At 39.4% G+C, this 20,731-nt stretch overlaps 1 protein-coding gene across 2 annotated transcripts in view; it reads right to left on the minus strand.

Moving 5' to 3' along the window:
- LOC120525031 overlaps nt 1-20,731 on the minus strand; it is a 59,297-nt gene that overhangs the window by 12,394 nt on the left and 26,172 nt on the right. For both annotated transcript variants that reach the window (XM_039746973.1, XM_039746971.1), the window contains exon 5: nt 17,378-17,485. In XM_039746973.1, coding sequence (XP_039602907.1) covers nt 17,378-17,485 — 108 coding nt within the window. The remainder of the gene's footprint in view (nt 1-17,377; nt 17,486-20,731) is intronic.

Below are 20,731 nucleotides of genomic sequence, written 5' to 3' on the forward strand. Positions count from 1 at the left end.
TCTTATGTGCACCAACACACACCATTCCCCAGTCTATTGCCTGTATGATATAACGACACAGAATATAACTGGTGTCACACGCGTGCGCGCACATGGGAGATGGCTTACAGCCTTGAGTAAGTGTGATCACTCGCTGAACTAGGGGTCCGCGCTGATCTTTAAACTTTTCTCTCTTTCCCCATCTGCAGAATGGCGTTGATGTTTGAATATATTCCTAGTGGCTAAAGTAATATTTATGTCTGAGATATATTTTTAAACATTGTATGTTGTTCATGCCAACAATAAGTAAGTCTCTTGAAGTGCTGAGAGAGTGGCAGGCTGTGTTATTCCTAAGGCACTTGTGTGTTATAAAGTGCTAGAGGTTACCCAGCTGCGTGTGTGTCATTCCTAAGGCACTGTTGAGTTTCAGTGTGTATGCGTATATCTATGTATGTGTGTGTTCATCTTAAGGTGCGACAGTAGACCAGCCCGGTAACGAACCTGATGAGTACACTTACCCCTAGGTAAAGGGTAAGTAATACCACAATAATACAACACATTACTAAATACAGAATTAGCACTCAAAAAACACAAATTTGCAGATCTGTTCAAAAACCCAAAGAACACAAAGTAGGAGTCACTTGTGATTATTTTGAGACAGTCTGGTAAACTTAAGACTTGGCCAAAAACATCAGTAACATCCAACAATTAATAAAATGCAGTCATAAAGTAAGATTTGCACAAATTACATAAAATGAATTAAAATAAATATACTTTTTATATAAAGACAAAATTCTGTTTTAGTTGCTTGTGGATTGATCGACTCGCCAATGTTGCCCCTCTGATGATGCCCTCTATCGAAAGAAGTGGAGATCGATGTGCAGAAAAACGAACTCTGCGCCAACGCGGGATACAGTAATCCCTCCTCGATCACGGGGGTTGCATTCCAGAACCCACCGCAATAGGTGAAAATCCGCGAAGTAGAAACCATATGTTTGTATGGTTATTTTTAAATATTTTAAGTCCTTATAAACTCTCCCACACTGTTTATAAATATTCCCCGCACAGTTATACAGCATAAACCTTTTATATTCTCTTAGTTATTAGGCAAGATTCGTTGAAATTATGTATGTAAACAAACTGTTTATATACTACTCACAAACATACGTATCGTATATCATTGAGGAGTTTTATTTAATACGTAATATAGTTTTAAACATATTGTAATTGATTAGGTAATAGAAAAATAAGTGAAAAATCTATAACATGTAAATGCTGTACATAAAACCAAAATGTTATTTTAAAGATACTGTAGAGCGTCTCCGATATAACATATGTTACAGCCATTAAAATAGGCAGGCCACTGGCAATAAATACCTATAATGCAAGAAAAAATGTATAAAATGTGTGTACAGTTACAATAAACATACGTACATTTTAGTTATGGGTACTCACCAACAATGACACGATAACTTGTCCGATAACGATGAGTTTAATTTTACTGCACAACAAAAGAGAGCATTACAGCCCTTCTAAAGGAGCCTTGTGTAGCACCGCCATTGTTATTCTTCCGGCAGTCTTCAATCCAAATCCCTAAAGCAGATTCCATCTGGACTACCACCTTATTACATCCACTTACAACTCATTTTGTGCCCTGGTTAATGGACACTGCAGCCGTAGATCTTATATTCTTTTCCTCCTTTTTAAATAAAAAGAATTGTGGACTCATTGATGCCATAATGGCGTCCTGCAGCGGTGTAGCTGTTCCCTTACTTCAACATATCCAAAACTTTTACCTTTTCAGCAATCGTTAGCATCTTCCGTTGGCGCCTGGGCACGGCTCCTGAAGCAGATCGTTTTGGAGCCACAATGAAGGGCTTGACTATGCACAAAGATAAGCACAACAGTTAACTCTTTACACAGCGAAACAAGTTGATGCTGAATGAGCGAGACGAGACTTCCTGGTTAATGCAGTAGAATCAAATTTGGTGCTCTGTCGCTGAGCCAATCAGCAAACAGGAACTTAACTGCGTGCTCTGATTGGGTAGTTTCTCAGCCATCCGCTAATAGTGTCCCTTGTATGAAATCAACTGGGCAAACCAACTGAGAAAGCATGTACCAGAAGTAAATTGTCCGTAGAAACCTGCTAAGCAGCGAAAAATCTGCGTTATATATTTAGATATGCTTACATATAAAATCCGCGATAGAGTGAAGCCGCGAAAGTCGAAGCGCGATATAGGGAGGGATTGCTGTAATCGCTAAGAAAGTAGAAAATGATATTTTTATGGGGACCTTCAGCGCCCTCATCTGTTCAGTAGTGGTTATTATAATCCAGGCGTCTCCAATTCAGTTCCCAGAGAGCTTTTTTAATTGGTAGCTATTTTACCTTAAATTAAATGGTTTGAATCTCGATTTGCTGAGTAGACGTGTGTTAACAGTAAGCACTGAGTTGCTCCAGGATAAAAGAAAATTGGATGACGTTTTAAGGGAAGTAAAACATACTTGAAAAGTCTGATGTGTCAGAATGAGTGCACTGAATAAATATAATTCAGCCCAGGCTATGTCCACACTCTTATGTTTTCATTTGAAAATGGCTTTTCAAACAAATGATCTCCAAAAACACCGGGCAATTTCACATTACAAAAGAAGCTCTGTCCACTCAACCAAAAATGCATACGATGCAGTCGTTCACCTGCACTGGACAGGCCCACATCCATGAAAAAATCTTTGATGGGACGGTAATACCCCTGGCACTTGATTTATCACAAAAATCTAGAAATTAGTAAAGTATTTAAAATTTTGTTCAAGGATGCAGCATTCAAACCGTAGAACACGCAATTTTAGACGCATACAGGTAAGCAACACAGCACATACCTTGAAAAGCAACTTATCTGTATCTACTGAAGGGTGATCAATCAGGGAAAGAGATGTTGTAACGAGCAAGATCCAATCAGGGAAAGGCTACATAATAAGCCCAAACCAATCAGAGTGTGATTAGTTGCCTGAGCCTACAGGTTTTTCAAAACTCTTCCATTTTTGTGCATTCACATTGAAACACTGAGTCTGTGTTTTCATAAGTATACGACTCTACAGAACATTTTAAAAGTCTCCATTTTTAGGGATTTAAAAACCCCAGGGTAGTGAGGACAAAAGATGATGAAAGATGAACACAGAGACTAATGTCTGCATTTAAAAAAAGTTTAAATGTAGTAGTGTGGAGGTAGCCTCAGATTCAGTTCCTGGAGGGGCACAATGGCTTCAGATTTTCACTGCAACCAATTTTATAATTAGTTACTTTATTTAAATAAAAGGCTTAGCAGTAAAACGCCTCTTCCAATTTCAGCAGTAATTGACTAATAATTAAGAAAGTGACCTAAACAAAACCTCCTGCCTCTGTGGCCCGGCAGAATCTGACTTTGGGACCCCTCTTGTGACCCTGTCAGAAATGTTAACCTTTTACAGTCAAGGAAGATATGAGTGACACTTAGGTTTGCAAAGTTAGTAAATGTGACAACTACAATGTTAGCTTTTGGATGTCCTGAACCTGAAGGATGTATTAGATGGCACTGTGCCCTGTCACCTCTACAATGATGTGAGTGATGAGCTGGCAGGGCTGGAGGATTGGAAGGATCAAGAAGTTTTGTTTTTCAGTCTAAGATGAACACTAAGATGACATTACTTTATACAGGAAACATATTGTATCATTTCCAGATGTTACTTGAATATCAATCATTCAAGAAAGAGGCAGGGGTCTCCAATATCAGCGCCTTCACAACAGACTGTGCACAGATGTTGAAAAATGTCCCAGTTTGAGGAATAAAGACCGTGGGATCAGTTAGTACAGTGGGAATCTGTAAACCTTGGGTAACTGGACTGCTTGGATTGGAAAAAACAGACTCAAAAAAGATGTTAAGGGGACTCACCAAAAAGGCCAAGGTCACAGCTCAAAACGTGATCCAAAAGTGTTGTCAGAAGGAGTACTAAGTAATAAAGCCAAGAGAAACTAAAATACCACTAAACACCACAAAAAACTCTGTGTGGCTATCCAGAAACGTGGACAATGAGAGATGTGTGACGCTGGCTGTTTATACCGCATGTCACAACCTCTGGATCATCCACAAAACAACACAACCCAAAATGCTGGCACCCCTAAGGGAACCAACAGAAAATGACCTTAAATAACAAAACTAATTACAGAATTCATTCATTTTGAAACCTTTAAAGCGGAGATTCTTAAACTGTGGTACAAGACCCAAAATGGATCGCAGGTTGGCAACGGTGGGTCGCAAGTCATTGTTGTACTTAATGTGAATGGGTCGCTTATGGTGTCCTAACTGGGTGTTGCTACAGGTTGATGAAGCAATCGACAGTTCTGAAGATCATCAAAGAATGGTTCTGGAGGTGGATGGTAAATAGTGCATGGAATAATGCAACAGAAAGTTTTAAAAAGCTCATATTCCTGACCATGATGCTCTTTTTATTTTTCCTCCAGCCCCACTTTCGGTTGTTGGCAATGGCGCACACACACAAACATGCTGGTAACTTGTTTTACTCCTCAATGGTACTGTATGTCCAATGTCTAATTCATTTCAGGGTTTAAGCAAACTATTAGCATTTATCTGTGCTTGTTCTCTGAATTGTCTTTACTCAAATTCTCAAGTTCTTCATCTAAATAAATCTAAAAATTCTACCAATTGTAAATGCCACACTTGACCAGAAAAGGTGATGATTCCTTACCCCAACAGGAGGCTCCAAGCAAACAGATGGGCATCCTGACCAAGAGGAAAAAAGGAGTCATACCCAGAAGTGATGGCCAGAAGACATGGACGGATAGTCCACTGGAAGTGGGAGATATTGCTGGGGACTTTTTATTGTCACAGAACAGGAGATGGCAGCAGCCCTCCATATTGGCACCCATTGGGGAACCAGTAAGGAATGCTGGGAGACGTAGTCCAGCAATACCACCCTGCTGGGGACCATGAGTGCCACAATGGGCATTGTCAGAAGATGCGCTCCCTAAAATGGGACTTCTGTATGACCCGAAAGTACTTCCTTCGGGCAGTGGCCCTGGCACTGGAAGTACTCCTGGGTTCTTAATAAAAGGCACGCACTCCCTTGTTCAGGTGAGTAGGAGCTGGGATTATGTACAGCAACACTCAACTAGAGGAAGGCAGTGTGGTGGTGAAAGAGATTATTATGGAGACAGAGAGAGAAACCTGTTCTTTGTGCTACTGTTGAATGAATTTGGTTAATAAACCCTCCTTTAATTGTACCCGGGACATTTTGTGTGTTCATGTTGGGGTTCGGAGCAGGCTGATGCCCCAGTTTCTATTACACATGCAGAATTTTGCTTTTAAACATAGGGCTGGACCTGAGTATCAGACATAGAAAGATGGTAAACAAAAGTTTAGTCACCTGCAGATTATTTATTATCTTTACTCAGAATACTACACTTGATGATAGGACATAAGTGCTGCAGTTCCTTTTAACTATTTTATTTTGTTATTCTTTGTTCAAAGTTCAGACGACAGACTCCCCCAATTCTTGTTCTTATATGAGAGCTGTGAAGTTACCTGACAATACAAATCTACTCAGCAGCACTAGCCACTTGCCAAGCAATGACCATGACAAAAACCAAAGGATGCCACAGGACATAACCAGCAATAAACCAACTATAAAAAACACTACATTAAGTTAACCATAAAATAACAAAATTACAGAAAACATCAAAAATAGCATAAACAGATTAAAAACATGCATACCCACTGATGTGACTGAATGATTCTCTCCATTAAATAAAGAGGAATGTTGATTACTTGTGTGTTTATGTAACTGGGCAGCAAAATCACCAACACATTAAATAATGGCAAAGTCAGTTTAAAAGGCAATTCTTAAACTTGATTGGGCTTATTAATATAGGACAGACTGGCATTATCTATTTTGCCAGGCTGGAACCCAAACCTGGCTTAGTAAATTACTGCCAGACACTTTATCAGCCACCAAAAGTCTCAGTTTTCCTAGATGGGCCTCCCTTTGGAATGCAGCGTCTACAGCCTTATCTGATGATGTGATCGATAACAAACCATGTAACAGCCAGGGACATCTCTCTCAAATATGCAAACTGGAGACTCAAGTTCAGAACCAATGAGCATAAATCAATGATGAGAAACATTCATGGGCAGAACTTTGCACCAGTGGTCAACCAAGAGGATGAGCTTATGTGCATTAAAGAAGTCAAAGACACAGCGTCTATTCCTCCGTATAAAAACCCTTGTAACAACTTAACTGACTGCTGTCTTCTTTAACCACACTACATCTCAACCTGGTCCATTAACCTTGGTTGCCCATAGTTGATAGGGTGTAGCCACAAAAGAGAATGAAGTCATCCCTTTACTGCAGAAAGCAACTATGATGGACTGGAATGGTGGAATGTACTGAAGTTTGAACAATGTCACCGTTAGTTCAACCTTGCTGAAGGAAAAACAAGTGCACAAGCTAGAGAAAAAGACTCTATATAAAGCAGTTGCTCAGAAGATGTTATTTTGCTAGAAACCAAGAATGCTGTGCGAAACACTCAAAGAGAAACTTGTAACGGCCGACCCCTTTACCCAGCCGGCAGCTACACCTCCAAGACCTGTGGCCTGGATAATTTACTGAGAAATCTAACTATCAAGCCGTACTTCTACACAATTAAACTTTTCCCCACAATCGACGGTATAAATGCAAGTACACAAAAGCAGGATGTAAAATTAAACGGATTAAATATATTAAATGAAACAAGACATGCCACAAAACAGATATAAATATAAATATCCCTCCACCCCAGCAACAACAAGACAGCACCACATATAAATACAAAAACCCTCCCTTGTCCCTGTAACATATAACACACAACACGAACAACAAAATGACTGATAAACAGAATGATTTTGAACTTGAGTCCGAATATAAAAAATGTCCTGAATACGGATGACTGAACTAGCGGCAATTGTGGTGTTTGATTTTCCCGGCGATTGGAGCAACCTCACCGTGATTCCTCGGCGTATGGTAGATGATGAATCGACCCCGGGGTCTCAGCAGATGCAGGTTGAAAGACAGTCCGGAAAATGAAAAGCAAACTGGTGAAAGGCGCGATGTGAAGAAACAGCAAGCAAGTTGAAGTGGTTGAAACAAAACGGTCTTTTTTTTCCTTCTCCTCCCTCTTTCCTCTTAAATAGTCTGTGACGGCTGTGATTGATTAATTAAGAACGGGTGTTTTCCAGGTTTGCGGCTGTGGTCTCCTTCCATCATCCGTCCTCCTTTACGGGGACGGCATTAACTGATACACATACAAACAGCAAATGGGACAATGAAACGAGACGCACTCAGAACTGACATTTAAACACTAACTATGTGGCCCCGCTACAAACTGCATTACCACCCGCACAAATAAAATGCGGTCAAAGACAAAGAAGGAGACCACCTGAACAAAGAAAAGAAAGTGCACTGAAAAATCCTTCCATGTGCCTGGAGAAAGCTGACCAGGACAAGAACAAAGCATCTCCCATCTCAAACCACAAGTAAATACTTTGATTCTGAGGACTATTAATTGTAATTTAATAGATTAGTGTTGTCCTAATAATGTATACACGTATTGGTGTAAATGTAACTAAAAGATAATAACCTCGGAAAGGATCAGTTCTGGCTGCTATGAGCTTCTCGTCCTAAATCCAATAAGAAAGTGCAGGACAGCGTCTAACACATGCACACACAGTATGTGATGGGGGTGGTGAGCCAGTGTAAACCATGAGAAGTTTAATAATTAGCTAAAGAAAAGATGAATTGAAAAATCAGAATTCATAAGTTATGTGCCTTTTTCCATAAGAGACAGACCTTTAAGACAAAAGATGGACTATATAAGTTACATGCAAAGTGTATACAACAAAGTCCTAAATATTACTGTTATGATATATTCTTCATTACTGTGTCCTAAAGATTATGGCACCCTGAAATGCAGGGACTGTGTAGAAAAAGTGTTGTCATTTCGACAAGGTGTGGCCAAAATGTCTTCAAATATCCTGAAATTAAAATCTGCAAAGTGTTCTTTAATTAGTCTGAATTGTTTGATTTTCAATTTTAAGCTGTGGCACAGAGAGGGGTAAATTAAGGAAAAATGTATTTTGTCCCAAACATGGAGGGCACTCCCTGTATGTGCCTTTTTCTATGGTAAAGAAAAAGTTCCACTAATCTTTTGTAATTTTCTGTTTTGTGTTGTCTTTTATCTTATATATAAAGCAGACTGTAACAATTATGTGATCTTCTATGTACAGTATGTTATCTTCCAGTTGACGCTTAGTAACCACAAGGAGGTGCCAGAGAGCCCCAGACACAGCAACACAGTCCACAATATAAGAATATAAATACAATAACGAACTTTTATTCCACAAAGCACCTTCCAATGAACACCTCTCCAACAATTAGCCACAATCTTATATATAAAGCCGAACGTAACAATCTTGTGGTCTTCTATGTATGTTATCATCCAGCTGACACTCGAAACGTTTCTGGTGTGCTCCGTAAAAGCAATCAACAGTTTTATAATGAAAAATCCATAGCATTATTTGTTTGTCATTTAATATTTGTTTTTGTTAACAATATTTTCAGCTTGCATTATTCTTATTGTAACAATGCTGTAGGGTAATAGAATTAAATCAACCTAAAAATAAGATTAATTTAATTGACTTTTTTTTCTGTTGTCAAAAATTATGCATGTAAAAACTTATTACTACACCACAAAACAAAAAATATTCTGTCAAATTGTGCTTTTTTAAGTATATTTTTCTCAAACTATTTAAAAATAAACTTTATTTTCCTTTAGGCAATGCCTGGTATTTAAGCTAATATATCAATAAATATACTTGCATATATCCACCTTCTGTTCACCTTATGTTAGAAATAAATGGCATTATTTTGTTTATTTCATAAAATGTGTCTTAGTTTTTTTTTTAAAAGTAAATCTATGGCTGTGTTTTGAACCACAACCGAGAAAGTGAAAGTATAAATGTAGACTTTCATCAATTTATGAACCTTGTTCATAAATTCTATGGATCTCTTCATATTTCTGGCGTCCCAGCCAGAAAGTGAAGCAGAGATCCTACACACCATTACCTACATTATTTTGTTGTCCCTGGAGTGGACAAGTTAAATCCCTGTCTCTTTCCTACATTAATGAACCTGCTGACTAACATGTGACTTGTTATCAACTTCTAAAACATTTCAGCTCTACAGAGGAGCTCCAAAATACTGGTAACCTTTCATTTTATAATAATATAAAATAATACACCATCTTTCATGAAAAGTACTAAATATAGAAGATGTTTTGTCATCCATACATGTATGTCTTAGGTTTGTAGTGGAACAAAACAACAAAAGATTAGAAAAGGACTCAATTCTTGTTTATTCTGCAGACATTCCAAAATTGATGGGACGATATTTTTGGAAAAATTTAGAAGTTGAAAGAAAAAAATGTCTTGTAGCGATCCTTCATGTAGACAAATGTCTTTTAATGATAATCATAGGTGTCCTCAATCTTCTAATCACTCATTTAGCCAGTTCAAATGGAAAAATGTTCTGTTAGCTGTTTGGTGTCACATTATTTATTTATTTACACTTTTTTTTATCTATAAAGCACTTTAAAAACAACATCAGGGCTGACCAAAGTGCTGTACAATAAAATCCAACATATAAGACACACATTAACTAAAAGGGTAAGAGAAACAAACACATAAACGCTGAAGAAATTTATAATAAAAAAGTACACAGATAGCCAGCTAAGGTCCCAGTCAACATCTCACACTGGGTCAAAGGCCGGGGAGTAAAAGTGTGTTTGTAAATACGATTTAAAGGCAGCAAGTGAAGGAGCTGGCCTAACATGCAATGGCAAATCATTCCAGAGTTTTGGAGCTGCAACTGAAAAAGCCTCATCACCTCTAAGTTTACATCGTGTCTTAGGAACAAGTAAAAGTATCTGGCCTGCTGACCTGAAAGAGCGAGACGGTACATACAGGTGCAGCAGTTCTGACAGATAAAATGGGGCACGACCATTAAAGGATTTGAAAACAAAGTGGAAGCCAATGAAGGGAAGCCAAAATTGGGGTAATATGCTTTTGCTTGCTTGTATCAGTTAAAAATCGAGCAGCGGCATTTTGTACCAGCTGTAGGCAAACAATGGAGGTCTGGCTAATTCCAAAGAGAGAACTGTCTGACGGGGCAAGACAGACAGTAACAGATAAGACTGTTCAAGATAAAAGAGACAAGACCACCTTCCAAGATCTTAATTTTCCAGGGTTACCAATATGATCAAGAAGTTTAAGGCCCATGCAACTGTAGCCAACATCCCTGGACTTAGTAGCACTAAGAAAAATTGACTCAAGATTGAAGAGAAGGATTGTTCAAATGGTAGAGAAAGATAACTTCAAAACTGGTCCAAGCTGCTCTTCCAGCTCCTGGGGCAACAATTTTAAATTGCACCGTCCATCATTGTCTGGATGAAAACAAGCTCCAAGGTTGAAGACCAAGAAAGACCCTACTTCTAAGAGAGAGTGAGAAGCACAAACAGGCTCTTGAGTTTGCCACAATACAATGCATGCTGATAACCCACAGTTCTTCTAATAGAACGTCCTTTGGGCAGATAAGCTTTATAGTAAACTAGCAAAATACCCGCGCTTCGCAACAGCGAAGTACTGCCTTAAAATTTTTATTAAGAAGAAAATTGAACCTTTTTAAACTGAGGGAGAATATACCAATAATTATTTGTTAAGGATCTCTTTGTATACCACATTGTGAGTTCGGCCCTCCGGTTGTAATATGACCAAGCTGTGCGCTGAGCTTACTCTTAAGCATGCAACGTACAGTTGGCCATGTGAACAGTAATCTTGTTTCAAATCTCACAGCTTGGATTGCTGCTGTCATAATCGGTTTGAGTTTCATGGTTTGTTTCAATTACGACAGTATTTGTAGGACTTGTTGTGTTGAAGTGACATTCGGCATCTGTCAAGCGTTGTAAGCATACAACCGGCTTCATCGATAACTTCTCATCCAGCTTTTGAGAGTTTAAACATTCATAAACATCAAAGTGTCCACTACTCAAATCGTCACCTGTGAACCTAAGATGTTTAAGAGACATTGGCGGTTGTCCAAAGGTGTAAAATATTTGGCCATTTCGGTACACTTGAAAGCGACAACTGAACAATTCATCGGCAGCCATCAACTCACATGTAGAAGCATAGGTGAAGGGCCTAAGCATTTCACTCTTCTAGTGCTCCTGTGTAGTATAATTATCTCCTGTACCGTCATCAGTCCACACCTTGAACCTGTCCCAGTCATTCAATACATAAGACACAATGTTCCTCCGGATATCAAGAGTGAGCCTGATATGGCCGTGCAATATGTAACAAAGAGAATGGAAAAGGCAGGTGCCATCTCTGGGCATGGAAACCACTCGGTAAGTGACAGTTCTTTGATCGATGGTGATCACCTCGATAGACATGTTAATGGGATTACAGTTGGAACGATAAAGGAAATGGGTACCTGAACAATGTAAAGTAAGTCTAAAATACCTACACAATAACTATAATTGTAATAAATGAACAATAAAACAGCGGAGAAGCTGTGGATTAAACAAAAAGGCTGTAGTTATCAGTAGGGAGACGTGAATCCCGTGGCGAAGTAAGGAAGGGAATGTAGAGACCGGAGCGACGGATGGCCTTATATAGGCAGGCTGCCAACAACGTGGGAGGCGTTGGAATGGGGGACCCAACGCCGCCTCACACGGTGACCGAGGTGCAGGCTATGGACGGATATATGTACGTAAGTAGGATTCAGTTAGCGTTGGGAACCCGTGTACAATAAATTCTTGAAGATGGGCCCATAAGTAACAAAGACTGTTGAAAAGTTCAATATGGCAGCCGACAGTGGCATCATACCACCGAAATAAGTACGTAAATTGGTTTCAGTTAGTGCAGGGAAGCCGCCTACCAAATTTCGAGAAGATGGGGCCATAAATAAGAAAGTTCAACATGGCGGACGTTGTTGACCGTTATGACCATTATGCGTAAAATTTCGAAATGAAACCTGCTTAACTTTTGTAAGTAAGCTGTAAGGAATAAACCTGCCAAATTTCAGCTTTCTACCTACATAGGAAGTTGGAGAATTAGTGATGAGTGAGTGAGTGAGTGAGTGAGTGAGTGAGTGAGTGAGTGAGTGAGTAAGCCAGTGAGGGCTTTGCCTTTTATTAGTATAGATCAGGCTAACTGTGTGCTCAAAATGAAGCTTTCAAGGAAGAGAACATCATCTTTACCATGAAACATGGTGGAGGCTCAGTGATGTTTTGTGGTTACTTGGCTGCCTCTTTGAATCCGTGTAGAGCACAATAAAATAAGAAGACCATCAGGGCTTTTGAGGTGAAACATTCTACCCAGTGTCTGAAAGCTGTTTCTCTTAGGAGAACTGCAGAAGAGCAGGCAAAACAACTAGTCAAGAAGTATAGAAATCTCATTGAGAGCTACAGAGATAGTGTCTGATGGTAGATATTGTCTCCAAAGGCTGTGCTAGGAAATGTTAGGTTAAGGCTACCAGTACCCTTGCCCATGCCATTTTAGTGTATTTTGTTATTTAAAATGTCAGGGCATAGGTCAAAAGAAAACAGTCTAGGTGAGAACAGGCCATTCAGCCCGGCAAAGGTCGCCACTCCTATCCACTTAAGTCTTCTAAAAAAACATCGTCAAGTTTTGAAAGTCTTATTGTCTACCACACTACTTGGTAGCTTATTCCAAGTGTCTGTGGCTCTCTGTGTAAAGAAAAACTCCCTGATGTTTGTGCGTAATTTACCCTTAACACGTTTCCAACTGTGTCCCCGTGTTCTTGATGAGCTCATTTTAAAATAACAGTCTCAATTCACTGGACTAATTCCCTTCATAATTTTAAACACTTCAATCATGTCACCTCTTAATCTTCTTTTGCTTAAACTGTAAAGGCTCAGCTCTTTTAATCTTTCCACATAATTCAACCCCTGTAGCCCTGAAATCAGCCTAGTCGCTCTTCTCTGGACATTTTCTAGCCCTGCTATGTCCTTTTTGTAGCCTGAAGACCAAAACTGCACACAGTACTTCAGATGAGGCCTCACCAGTGTGTTATATTATTATGCAGTGTTGTATAGTAACAATGCAGAAATACTTTGCTACTCTACTTAATCATGCTTACACAATATTTCAAGTTTGAGCGTAACATTTTCTGTCTATTTTTAGTTCACAGTGTTTTCATACAAAAATGGCTACTTTTTCGCCAAAATATTTTCTACACACATTTGTCACTACAATTTTAAAATCTGCTATGCAAATACACACAATTTTGTACTCAATCAATTATCTAAAATACGGGTTTCCCCCACTTTTCAAACATGTCCCACTGGCTCGAACACCTGGTTATCTCCACAGTCATTCTAAGCACTTATGACTGCAGCCCGCAGCACAGGGCGGGGCCGGACTGCATATTAGGGGTGGGACTGGATGTTGGTGACGTGTCACTTATTTCCATGGCTCATATCCTCATGGCTACCTGATAAACAGAGCAGGGTGAGGTGCAATAGTGTGTTTTGACCTTTTGTTGCTCACATGTCTTTTCACATTATCCTGGGCATCACTGGAAAAGTTCAAGGAAAACTAAAAAGCCATTCCTTTGAATGTGAAACTAGAAATGGTAAAGTCTGGGTAAACCATCTAAAATATCAATTAATGAAGGGCAGTGTCTTGATAGGGTTTGTTTTAAAGACTAAGCTTAATATTAAACTAAATCTGCCAATGGTCATGTAGTTTGATGTTATTTGAACAAAACTGGGGGTCATTTCTGGGACCAGGAAACACTTAAAAATGTTTTCCTTTTGAATGAATTGTAATTAGATGTTGGCATTATGAAAACTCACTTTACTAAAGGGAATTCAGGAATGAGTTGTCTCCTTCTTAAAGGGGGAAAGCCTGGACGCCTCTGCAGTTAAGGCCCTCCCCATGAATTAAGACAAAATTGCTGACTTGGCCCCTCACACTGAATGTTGCTACATCAAGCTTTATACTTTAGGGATTGTACTGTGACTGACATGTAGAAAAATGGCAGTCTGAATTATTTCAAGTGTGTAAGAACTTTTTTGACTATATTTTAAATGGAAGAGATCCCGTATGTAATTGTGATTGTAATACTTAAGATCACTTAATATCAGATACTTTAAAACTGCTGCTTAAAATAGTTTGCTCATGGAGCAAATTGTATCTCTGTTTTTACTCAACTACAGCTATTGGGCTTTTTATACAACACTGGACCTGAAACTCTGAAACAAATCGAGTCCATCATGAACTCTAAATTATACAAGAGCATCCCGCAGGAGAATGTGTGTCTCCAACAATAAAGCCTGGCTGACGTTGGACCAGGTAACTGGACAGAGATACCAAGCATACCATAAAATCTGGATAAAACAGAAAAGAATGTGGATTTATAATGGCCAAATCACAGCCCAGACCTCAAACTCATCAAGGTTGTGTGGATTTGATTTTTTTTAGATTAGATTAAATTAGACTAGAATAGATCTTTATTGTCACATACATAGTATCAGCACAGTAAAACTCTTATGACACAAGGACAGTGAAGTATGTACAGGCAACAAAACAAAAAGATTATGTATAAACAAACAAAGAAAGAAATAAATAGCAGAACACTGTCTAATTTATTGTGATGTGTGAATCGCTGTCTTGTACCCAAAGGACGAGGCTGAGTCTGAGGATTTCAGGAAATCAGCTTTATTCTACTTGAAAGAGGAACAGCAACGTTATTTATTACAGCAGGAGCTACCACTCTAATACACACAGACACAGCAAACGGGCAGGGCTGGGGCCAGGTCAGTGGCCAAGTTAGAGTGTTCCCCACAACACCCGTCGGGTAACAGACACACTGCACAAGGAGGTGGTGAGCTCAGTAATGGACAGGCAGCCCTCAACAGATGCATCAGTCGCATTTCGCGGTGTCACTCCTTTGTGGAGGGTCTCAAAACAGAATTGTACAGACATACAGATTGCACAGTTTAACAGCATCTAACATACAGCAGAATTTGACATAAACAAGCAGGAGGGTACAGTACAGTACAGGGCAGGTAAGATCAGGTTGCTGATCAGGCGTTCAGTGATCTTATGGCTGGGGTAAGAAGCTGTCTCTGATGCAGGTGGGGGGCATATACATAGGTTCTGGTACCGTTTAGCAAAGGGCAGAAGTCAAAACAGAGGATGAGCTCATCATCCATCAGAAATGCTCCATCAGAGATGATGGATTCAACCTTCTTCAGACATTGGTTGGAGTAGAAGGTCATCTCCAATGATTTTAGAAACTGTACATACAGTACAGTCCTTTAGGGGAGCTTGTGATTCTGGCAAATCATGTTACCAAACCAAACCATAATGCATCTGGTCAGGATGCTCCCAATGGTGCATTGCTAGATGTTGGCCAAGATTTTGATTCCCACCCCAAAACTCTTTAGCCTCCTCAGGCAAAAACAGCCTTTCCAAAACCTTTTTAGGAGAACTGTTGATAAACAAATGGTCTTAAATCATCAGTCAATGAAGTGAAAGAGTATTATAAGGAGGAGGATGAATATTGGGATCAAATACATGTATCGTTATCCCAGAAACTACTTAGATAGGAAATGATTATTTCCAGCAGCCTAAGGTGATTTTATCAACTATTAAATTATGGTGTGATTTTACTTTTTTTTCCATATTGTTTCTGTGTATTGCATTTTTTTTCTTTTTCTGTAAAAAATGTAAAGCCTGTAGTGTCTTCGTTAGGACATGATTGGAAATGACATGATAAAAGCATTGAATAGGAGGTTGGGGTACTAACTTAGTTACAAGACTATAGGGGAAATATAGGAAGAATGGAGTGTGAGAAAGAAAACATATACAGTCACAGAGAAAAACATGTAAACTTCACTCCAGAGCCTAACTGACTGCCAGAAGACAGCATAGCTAACACTGTGCCACAAAACCATCTGCCATAAAATCGTTGCCTCATTAGCATTTAATTTGCTGCAGAAAAATCAGCCAAAAAATTGACTTTTTTTCAACAAGAAAAAACTTTATTACATGTAACAGAAGCATTCAAATATCAAAGCGTCAGCATAAATACTGCAGGAAACGTCTGTCAAGTGCCCACTAGTGTACTGATGCTGATTTGGTACACGTCCTTCATGTGACATGTTTTGAGACAGTCACCAATGCACAGCCTGACCACGCAATCTGTACTGTACAGCAGAAGTGTCTTTCTTTGTGCACTTTTCTTATAATATTTTTTTCTGTTGCTTGCACATGAGAGCCTGAACTCCATGTGTTATTGTAGGCTACCACAGTACAAGGGTTACTGACTTCCACATTTCTCCTTACATAAACATTAGCAGTTGCTGCGGTGAGCAGTGCTTAGGGGGCTGACATCTTTCCTGACCTTCCAAGTGATCACAACTATTTAGCATTTTTGCCACGTAGATACTACGCCCCACTACAGCATTACTGAGGAAAGTCACCCGGCATATCACGGCAGTTCAGTTGTATAGTATCAGTTTCACTATCCATGTCAACGTCTTATGATCAGTTCATACTGCCATTACTATCACTTGATTCAACTAATGGTTTCAGTTTGTTCTAAAACTGGCTTTATAGTTTTTCATTTCCACACCATTGTATGTTTTGGTTGAAGGCTCTGCCCAATTCATGAAAACCGATGAGTTACCAAGTGGCAAAACACACAGAAATGTTCAGAATTTTTTGCAGCATTATGTTATTTTAACCACTAGATGGATAACAGCTTACATGAAATCATAACAGTATAAACTAACAGACTCAGGGGTTTAACCATATTTACACAAAATTCCGAACCCGACAGATGTTCGGGGCTAACCATCTTTACATGTAATTTCAGACCCAACAGTTATACAGAATTTCAACCCCAAGAGACACTCAGCATTAACTGTATTTGCATTAAATTCCAAACCGGATTGATGCTTAAGGTTAACACCAAAGAGATTAAGTTACTATTTTTCTATTTAACGTGAAAACACATTTCTTGAGGCTCTACAAACATACAAACACATTTACCTTTCTAAAGTCTACCCTTCAACAAGATCTTCCAGTTATATAAATAGAATGAAAGAAACTGTGACTTGGATTCCTAGTCTAGTGAATTTATGACAGCAACAAGTGTGACACTGGGACCACAGACTGCGTCAAAGTAAAGGCACCCCCCATTTGCCTGCATACAATGTCTTTTTTTTTCCAAAAATTAGCAATAAAACTTGCTGCAGAATAATCCTCTGCATCTAAAGATACATCACCTCCATGGGCCAGCCTGAGTAGTGTTCTTGTAGGACTTCAGATTTTCCAGTTCCTAAAGACTTCATGGTCCAGACATTCTTGGAGGCTACCTTGGACATTAGGAAGTCCTGCAAACATTTAAGAGACAAAGGAGGTCATCTTGGTGCCTAAAATGAAGATGGTACACTTCCTTACACATGTGACCTAAGTGAGAATCTTTGCTTCACTTCTCCATTCTGGAAGCAAGCACACCTTAAATGCAATGGTAGGCATTGCAGTCTTAACTCCCCGCCAACACCATCAGTCTTCTAAGGTCTATAGAGTCACCCCATGGGAAAGCTCATCGAGATCTTTTCTGAATGTAGTCTCACAGTGCGAGCACACGTCTATTTTAAGATTAGACAAAGAGGGGGACATGATGAAAGGGTTTAAAATACTGAAAGGAATTAGTACAGCAGACTTCAGCTGTTACTTTAAAATCAAATCTGCAACCAGTGCACAGGGACACGGCTGGAAACTTAATAAGGGTAGATTTTGCACAAACGTTTGAAGGTTTTTCTTCACACTAAGAACCACAGACACTTGGAATACATGACCGAGTAGTGTGGTGGAGAGCAGAACTTTAAAGACCTTCAAATCTCGACTTGATATTACTTTGGAGAACCTAGCTGAATAAGATGGACGAGCTAGTTGGGCTGAATGGCACAATTTTTGTAATGTACTTAATTTCTAATATTGCATTAAGGCTAATAAACCAGCATCTTTCAAGGAGAACATCGTTGTCCCAAAAGGAAGCACTACACGCCAACCACTTAGCATTTCTGCGGCTCACGTTGTGAAGAAGGGGGCTGAATGCATCCCAAGGAGATGCGTTTGCTCCTCCGACACCCCCTCTTAAATGGTGATACAATGGGAAACAAATACAGTTTTTTTTTTACCTCCTCTTTGCTCGATCAGCTGCCTGCTTGCTGCTGCTGCTGTGTTGCATGATCTGCATCTCGCCTGGGCGCACTTCTATCATATCACCTATGTCCATATATTTTATCTCTTTTCGCTTTTACCTTTTCGTCAATATCGCATTGAATTTTGATTCCGTGTTTGGAATTTCATCATGACAACGCAATGTATAACTGCCCGTGAGTGAATATAATTTCTTTCTCTCTACAACAAATGTGTCTGACATAACCACGTAGGACTTTTCCATATCTCTTTGCCTAAGCTCTTGACTTGTGTGACTTCCGGCCCCGGGTGTGGTTACATCGCTTGGCACGAAGACTCGTCTCATGGGACGTGGAAGTGTTTCTGAGACAATCACATCTAATCTCCTTCCAAGATTTTTTTAATAATAGAGAGATCGTCTGGTCTTTTATTTAGACCAGTGGCTCTCAACTTTCAGTCCTTAGCACTCCGTGTGGCTACAGGGATTGTTCCATGTAATTCTTCTTATTTGTACAGTGTACCATGCTGCATGGTGATTCTGCACTTTAAATAAAGCTGATTGATTGATTTGTGAGATGAATAAGAATTAATTATTTTCCTTTAAAATACTGTATATTTTTGTATTTTAGAATTTTTTGATTATTTAGCCAATTCATTCCTAATAATCACAAAAGTAGGTGTAACACGAAGTAACTGCTCCTCTCGGGTCATTCATGCTGGTGTCTGCTCTGCTCAACATCAGTTGTCAATATTCAAATACAATTAAAAAAGCAAATGCTACAGAAAAATTTGAATTAAAATAAAAAACAAAACAAAGTAAGCAATTAGAGATACAGAAAAGATACAAATTATGTCTGAATCTTCTGTAAGTGTAAATCTGATACTACTGCGCTTTTCGAAATGCAAAATAAAAGGAAAAGAGAGGTCAGCTCATTAAACATTTAGATCAATTAAAGGTAACAATGACAACAATGAACAGAAACTTGCAGCCATGGGGGACCCCCAAGAACTGAACATTGAGAAACTCTGATTTAGAGCAGAGGCTTTCAACTGGGGGGCCCAAGCAAAATTCCAGGGGAGCTGCATGATGACTGAAAATAATTATAACAGAGTAGCAAAATACCAAAAATGAAGCTGCACCGGGTGTCTCACTTAAGTTTGCTGCTCAGATTCAGCCCAAGATCTTTTTCAAGTGGTCTGCTTCATCAATATTCAAAACATGCCACATAGGGCCTACATTGATTGTTATTTTTCTCCAAGACCCCCTTTAATGTGCATTTCACATAGATTGTATCTGCGTATGGTTTAACTGGATTACACTTACAGCTGGCATTAAAATGCATCTCCAGTGTCCACATCATATCCGGGTAGAGAGCGGATGGACTCTCCACATGCGCATATCTGTTCTGGGTTTGGTGCTCACTCATATTTACTTGTGCAACATACACTCACCGCAGCTACTAACCTGTAGTTCAAATGTGACCGGGCAGCTCATATTGACCCAACAAGAAAAGGTGAAATGAAGGTAACATGTCACCCTGCCATAAGAGATGCAAGTGTTTTAGTATGATGGCAAAGATTTGACAGTCGCAGGACAGATGTGGTAGTTTGACTTCAAACCCCCCGCTGCCGCCACCACACTCACCTTTTAAAGTTGCACAGGTGTCAGGACTGCCCACCTGGCTGCTGCCACCGACCCACAGAATGCTTTTGTCTTTTCTGCTGACTTGTTTTATGTGGAGAGAAAACGCATCTGAATGTGTGTGTTACTATCACTGATGGAAATGCTCCAGAGCTGAATCCAGAAAAAAACAAGTAGCTTTTGCAATTTTGAGGAAAATGTCTGCAGTGAGGAATTTTGCATTATAAAAATTCTTTTGATTTTTAAAATGTTCTCAAATACTGTCATGCCAGAGAGTCATCTTGCTCGCTCAGATCATGTGGGTGATACCACTCCGGGGCGAGTGGGGGTGTTGTCACAAACAGTCTTGCCTCTTCCCTCAATCAGCTCTGAGAAGACACCCCATGAGAGCAAGTAATGACATCCCTTCACTCTGAGAGGCCCCTCCCTTTCCAGTCCAAACCAGATCAAGGCAACTGTACCAGGAAGGAGGCGTCACAGTCTTGACCCAAGCCTGCTACAGGACAGACCCCAAGATACTATTGAACCTGCCGAAAAGCTTTGCTGCCTTGTTCTAATTTTGTTTATTTGAAGTTCATTTTGTGAACTTTTTTTTTGTTATAGTGTGCAATTAAACGGGTGGCCTCTGTTGGACTCTGCCAGTCTCTCGTGTACCACACTACTTAATTGTTAAATAAGTAATACTTGAGTAGAGTAAGCAGTGAGCAGCTTTTGTCCTTATTAAGCTATCTGCAGTAACAAATTCAATATGTTGGTAATTACTGTTTATTATTTATCTGTAAAACTTGTTTTA

This window comes from Polypterus senegalus, chromosome 3 (genome assembly GCF_016835505.1).
Source record: "Polypterus senegalus isolate Bchr_013 chromosome 3, ASM1683550v1, whole genome shotgun sequence".
Classification (NCBI taxonomy): Eukaryota; Metazoa; Chordata; class Cladistia; order Polypteriformes; family Polypteridae; genus Polypterus; species Polypterus senegalus.